At 42.8% G+C, this 6,770-nt stretch overlaps 1 protein-coding gene across 1 annotated transcript; it reads right to left on the reverse strand.

The window, feature by feature from the left end:
- Positions 1 to 4,770: 4,770 nt before the first annotated feature.
- Positions 4,771 to 6,363, reverse strand: LOC136140302 (large ribosomal subunit protein mL37-like). Its single transcript, XM_065898372.1, has 2 exons — positions 6,330 to 6,363; positions 4,771 to 5,681 (listed from the first exon to the last, which is right to left on the reverse strand). Exons 1-2 carry the CDS (start codon positions 6,361 to 6,363, stop codon positions 4,858 to 4,860), a joined length of 858 nt encoding a protein of 285 aa, XP_065754444.1. The 3' UTR covers positions 4,771 to 4,857.
- Between the last annotated feature and the right edge of the window lie 407 nt (positions 6,364 to 6,770).

Here is a 6,770-nt window from a genome sequence, read left to right on the forward strand (position 1 = left end):
GGCAGGGGGAGAACACTGAGAAAGATTGAACAGGTATGCCTGTTCTGAACCAGGCACTTCAGATAGAGATTCCCACAGCTGAGGCCACAGATAAGTGAGGAGACCACAGGCCTTTGATCTGAGTCTGATTCCTGGTTCTGCTGCTTACTAGCAAAGACTTTAATCTCTGTAAGATTCAGTTTCCAATTCTGTAAAATGGGGCTTGTTATCTGTGCCTAGACTGTTGCAGGGATTAAATGTGCCCATGTACCTAGAGCAGTAAGCACTGTGCTTAAAGCAGAGGCTCAATAAATGAAAGTTATTAATTACTATTATTAATTATGAGGTCTGATTATTGTCACACCTTAAATCACCTGAGCAAGAAAGGAGTCATGTTACAGTATGAATTATAATAATGATGGAGATTAATCTTCTTATAAATGATATCAGTAATAAAACTTCTGGTCAAGAATATTTTAGCAGTTCAAAATTTACTGACACTGTAAGGCCTGTCATGGGTCATATAGAATTAGATGTGCCAGCCTTGGGGGCAGGGGCCCTGGGTTCATGTCCTAGATCGGCAAATTCACTGAATCACCTTGGGTAAGTAATTTTCTTTCTGTGAGCCTCAGTTCCCGTGGCTGTGAATGAGAGCTTACTCAAAATAAGTTCTGAGGAGGATACTTCCAGAGCTGAAATTCTGGAGTTTTTTAAGTCAGACTCTGTTAAATTGAAAACATCTCTTAGATGCATTTCCTCTTTCCACCACTAGGAGCAGTCAGGCAATCATCTCAGGCTAAGACCTGACTCCAAGGATTCCCTCTCTCTCAAACATAACCCACTTTAACTCTTATCTGTAGTGTTTCTTTATCTTTCCCTCTCACCTAGACTATAAGTTCCCCAAGGGCAGGGATGATACCTTTTTTGGTTTTTGTCTGTATCTCCAGCATTAGAAGTCCAATCAATATATTTGATTAACTGATAATGTTAATTAAGAAATATTTTTATTAAATTAAGGCCAGTATGTCAGTCACATATCACCACAGTAATACTAGGGTATGAATAACCGCAGTACTCAGTGACTTAAAATAACAGTTATTTACTCTCATACATCTGTGGGTTGGCTGGGGCTGGGCTGGGGTAACTCCACTCAGCTTCCTGTATTTCTCATCCTCCTCCTTAGGGCTAGCTTGGGCATATTCTCATGGTGATGGCCACTGCACAAGATGCCAAGCAGAAATATGCGCGGTGTCTTGAGGTGTAGGCTGAGAACTGGAAACTATCTTTTCGATCTCATTTTGTTGGCCAGAGCACACCATATGGCCAGATTGAAAGTTAAGGGGTGGAGAAATATAATCTGCTTTCTTGGTGGAAGAAGCTTCAGAAGTTGCATGGCAAAGAGTCTGAATACAGAGAAGTGTAAAGAGTTGGGGCCATTAATGCACTCTCCCGCAAGCAGAAACAGATTTCCATCATGCCACCGTTCTGGGTCATCTTGGGTTGTCAGGTCCCATGGGTTATATCCTATAATCATGAATACAATATTCTAGAACATTAGAGGAGACAAGATCAGAAGGCGATTTCAGTGTCTTACCAAACTCTAACCATGTCCTTCCTTTACTTTGAAGTTCCAGTTGTAAAGGAAGAAAGCAAGCAGAAATAATAATGTAATAATATTAATCACCAACTTATATATAAAACTAGAAATTCTCAAAACATTCCTTCAAAGTATGTATTATCCTTATTTTACAGATGAGAGAATTGAGACAAGGAAATTATATGCCGTGCTCAATATAAATACAACTGGTAAGTACTGGAACTGGGATTCCAGCCTATGTATGTTTGACTCACAAGTCTTCCCACTAGCTTGCCCTTTCAGTGGAGAAGCTCATGCAACAGATTCTAGTCTTGATATGTTTGGGGGTGTGTGGGGAAGAGGGAGGAACTTTCCTCTACACCCAAGGCGGAGGGCATCTATCGGATCCCTAGGCACAGTGTCTGCAATACAGTAGGTACACAGAAAAGTTTTCGTGGAAGGGTAAAAGATGAAAGGGTGAAAGGAGATAAGGGAGAGAGGAAGGGGAAGTCAGCAGAAGTGGGGAAAGTAAGAGAGGATATAAGCGAAAAGATTTACGGATGTTGATCTATATGGAAAAACCATGCCTTTCCATGGTGGGCAGAGATCTGTGGATTCTGAGGGTCACTCATCCCTTGCCCCTACTGCTGCTGAGAACAATTGCCTCATGCATGCCTCCATTCCACAGTGTAGATGCCACAACCTGAGCCAGCCCCTGACTGTCTTGCTGATCTTCCAGTCTCTCCCTTGGTCACTCAAGCCACACTTATTTTCTTGTTGTTGTTCAAATGCACGTGTACTCCAGATTCAAGACATTTGCATTTGTTCTGCCCTCTGCCTGAAGCACCCTGCCCCTATTTCATGGTCTGCTCCCTCATTTTGCCTGTTTAATCAGGATTTACCTGGCTCTCTCACCAGCAGAATCACCCATTCGATGCTCGAATCCCCCGTAGTCTACCACTTTCTATCCCTTTAGTCTGCTTTATTCTTGTTTATAACATATATGTACTTGACATCATATTACATATTTTAATTTACATGCTTTTATTGGTCATCTTGCTCCACCAGGCTATAACTTCAGGAGGGCAAAGTACATCATCTCTCTCATTCACTCCTGTGTCTTGAGCATCCAGTACTGTGCCAGGCCTATGGTAAGCACTCAGTAAATATTTGAAGAATGAATGCATGAATAATATATGCATGAAAAATGCTAACTGAATGAATGAATCCCCAAACCAAGAGCAGATGAATCACCTGCTCGAATCTAAATGTGGTGCAAGTGTCCCTTGTTTACAGAGTGAGTTTAATGATGACAGTTATTCACACTACAGAATGATTCTGCATTTTACCAAAGGTTTTATTCGAAAGCTAATTAAAATAGCTACCTTGTTTAGTGCTCTTAGAAATATAATCCAGTTTACAAAGTGGTGGTGTGCAGACAGCTTTTCTAGAACATGTGAATTTCTTAAAATGAATTACAGGTATGCATAATGACAGTCCTGATTCTGATTTCTAATTCTTGTTTGATGTATGGACGAAGAAATTGGCTTAATAAAATGCCTCACAGAGGGCTATTTCAGTGTTCTTATGTGCATACATTTACGTTACTTTTTAAACTTGTGAATAGGTGCATTAAAATAGGTTTGTGCTCGTGGAGAACCACTGGAAGTATTTTCAAGATTGGTACCGGCTTGCTTTGCAAATAGTCTACAATTTAGACTACAGGATTTGAGAGCTCTGTGTTCCAATTTTCATGGATGTTGAAACATTGACTATCAGTGCTGAGAAGGGAAGGCAGAAATGATCCTTAGCTGATGGAGAAGGCTTAAAAAAAATCTTTCTTTAGTGTCCTCAGCTCAAGATAGATGAACTTACACAGCATAGACTATTTCAGTGCTTTATCTAGTGGTTGTGTGTTGCCCTTTCCCTATTCAGTTGCCTTTTTGGTGGCTAAGAGATAATAGTGATGTTTCCATAGAGCAAAGGTAGGTCAGAATGGAATGCAGTATTTTACACAGGTGGCCCAAGAGCTTGCTTCTTGGAAACAATATTCCAGAAAAGTCTCTCTATTCTAATTGACAGTCACTTTAGTTCTGGGTCTTGAGCCATGATTGAGTCCCCATTGCAAAGAGTATTGTTCTGGGCATGGGTAGAATTAAAGAATAACACTTTTAATAGCTATTCATTGAATGTCTATTAAGTACTTTAATTTCAGTCTTTACAACTGTTCTACAGAGCAAGTATTCTTATGCCCATTTTATAGGTAAGAACAGGGAAGCTCAGAAAATTGGTCAGCTTACTCAAATAGTTTGCTAATAAATGAATAACTAAATGTGACTTAATTGCTCAGAGTCTACAAGGGAATGTAACTAGGAACTAATCTGTATGGGAGAGGTTGTAAGGAGAGGTGAGTGGAGGTCTCCTTAAAGGTGTGAATCAAAGCTGAGAATTAAAAGATGCAGACGGGCTAGTTAGGGTAAGTGTAGGGAGAGAACATGAACATTCATGGAAGAAATAGACTATATAAGGGCATTGAGGCAAGATGGAATTTGGAACTTTTGAGGAGCTAAAAAGTATCTCTAAGACTGATGCTTGATGAGCTTTGTGGAAATACAGAGACAGATAACACAGGGCTTTGTAGGACAAGGAAAGAATCGTGAATCATATCTTGAATGCAATGGGCAGTTGTTGAATTTTTTTTTTCTTAAGCAGAAGTGATCTGATTGTATTTGTTGACGAAGAGCATAGTGGCTTCAAGTGGATGAGAGAAAGAAGGGATGCATGGATCTTTTTAAATTAATGTTTTCGTTTTCTTTGGGTATATACCCAGGAGTGGAACTGCTAGATCATATGGTAGTCCTACTTTTAATATTTTGAGGAACCTCCATGCAGTTTTCCATAGTGGCCGCACCAATTTACATTCCCACCAACAGGGCACAGGGGTTCCCTTTTCTCCACATCCTTGCTAATAACACTTACCTCTTATCTATTTGTTGAGAGTCATTCTGACAGATGTGAGGTGATACCTCATTTGCATTTCCCTGTTGATTAGTCATGTTGAGGGTCTTTTCATGTGCACCCCAATGTTCACAGCATTATTATTTACCATAGTCAAGGTATGGAAGCAACCTAAGTGTCCATCAACAGATGAATGAATAAAAAAGATGTGAGATACACACACACACACACACACACACACACACACAACATGGAATCCTGTGTCATCATTCACATCATAAACATTGTATTCCTGAAGACCCACAGTGGGAGATATGGGAGAGAAGGTCTCAAGAACATGATTCTTAGTAGCTTCTACTTCCTCTTGGAAGGCGTGGGGGGGGCAGAGGATCCTTGGCATTCAGTTGGGCTCCACTGGAACCATGGACCTGAATAAGAGTAGACTCTCGATTCCAGGTGGTGGATAACGTGTTGTTTTGGGCACAGATCTGCCTGGCCAGAGAAGGATGCTTGAGAATCTGGGATTTACACAGCTGTATCAGACTGTCCACAATGACTGGGCAGTAGGTCTCTCTCTTGGGGATGTCTTCATTAGAGTGCCAGAGACAAGCATGAGAGATCCCGTACAGAACACGTTCATCCTGGTTCTCTGTGTGGTTCCTTGGATTGTCAGCAAGGCTAAGCACTTTCTCAGGAAGGCCTCTGTTAACTTGGTCTTGGTAAGCCAGAGGGCCTGCTTTACACCCTCGAGGCGGCGGCAGCAACGCTGGTGGAAGATGTAGCAGGCCTCGTCCCTGTACAGCAGGTGCTCGTGAAGCGGGGGCAAGCGGCGGAACTTCGTGTGCGTCCAGCCGGGGTCCCAGGGCGGGAAGACTCACCGCGCCAGACCAGGCATAAAGTGCATCTTCCCCGCGTAGGTGATGGGCTCCAGTCCAGGAATCTCGTACATCCTGTCCGGGGGAGGAGGCTCGGGCTTCCACGTGGAGCGCATGCCCCACTCTTACGCCCCACGTCTCGGGGCCCCGCAGCTCCCAAGACCGAGACGCCTGGGACGAGCAAGTGCCAGCCTTGCTGGCCCCGATGCCAACGCTATACCGATCCGATCTCTTCAAGACCTCCACCAGGACGCCGCCATCTTCCCGCGCGCAAGGCGTGCTGGGAACCCAACCTGCAGTTTTATTAAATCGTTTTGGGCACTAGGCTGCTCTCCTTTCCCGTGCCCGCAAATATCCTCCTGGGTCAGGAAGACAGTGTCACCTGATGTTTAATTAGTTAAAAAGAGAAATCCCTCAGCTCTGAGCAGACTCTGACTTTGGACAAATACTTTCCTCTCTCTGAGCCACTTCTTGTTTAAAATGAGGAGTTTGGCTGAAAGATTTCTACATTTCTGTTTCCCTCTGAAAGCCCATGGTTACTGATTACCTTCACTCCAGGCACAGTTTTTCAAAAGTATGTCCAAAGGATACATTTATATTGATTCTGTGTCAGTCGGAGTCCTGCCCTGAAACACAAGTGGTAGGACACGGAGGGCATTCAGTTTACCCCAGAGGTCAGTGCGGAGGTCAGCCAGGTCCCCTGATGTTGCCACTCAGGGCCATTTGTCAACAATTCCTTGCTGTTCAAGGCCTCCAAAGATTTTTACCTGTCCACTTTCTTACCTAAAGTGTCCATACCATTGCTCATCTTATTTTCTCCTTCTCTGCTCCTATCAGGGGAGGGAGCAGGATTCCATGACACAGACGATGGACTTGGAAATTGAGCTGCCCAAGTTTGAATTCTGGTTATGGCCCTTACTTGCTGTTGGCAGATACTTTACCTCTGTGATCCTCATTTTCCACATCTAATAACATCGGTACCTCCTTCAGAGAATTGCTGTAAGTTAGAAAGGTGATACGTCGCAGTGCCTAGAATGTAGTAAATACTCAGTGAATGTGTTTTTCTTCTCCTCTGCTCCTCACTCATCTCACTCCTACTTCTCATTAGCTTTCATTTCTCAAAATTGAACTAAGGCATCTAACGTTTCAGAAAAGTATTTCCTGACCTTTCCCTTCCCACAGTCTTGTCTACAATTTGATTTTGCTACAGTGTATTATTATTATCCCCTATGTATTATTATATTATCCCCAATGCTTGTCTGTCCCAGCACTGTCCCTCTGCAGGAGACATTTAGAGACTGATAATTACTGATACTTCATCACTGTCTCTCAAGCATACAGGCATACGGTAGGTGTTCAATAAATGTTTGCTAACGTTTACT

This window comes from Phocoena phocoena, chromosome 20 (assembly GCF_963924675.1).
Source record: "Phocoena phocoena chromosome 20, mPhoPho1.1, whole genome shotgun sequence".
Lineage (NCBI taxonomy): Eukaryota > Metazoa > Chordata > Mammalia > Artiodactyla > Phocoenidae > Phocoena > Phocoena phocoena.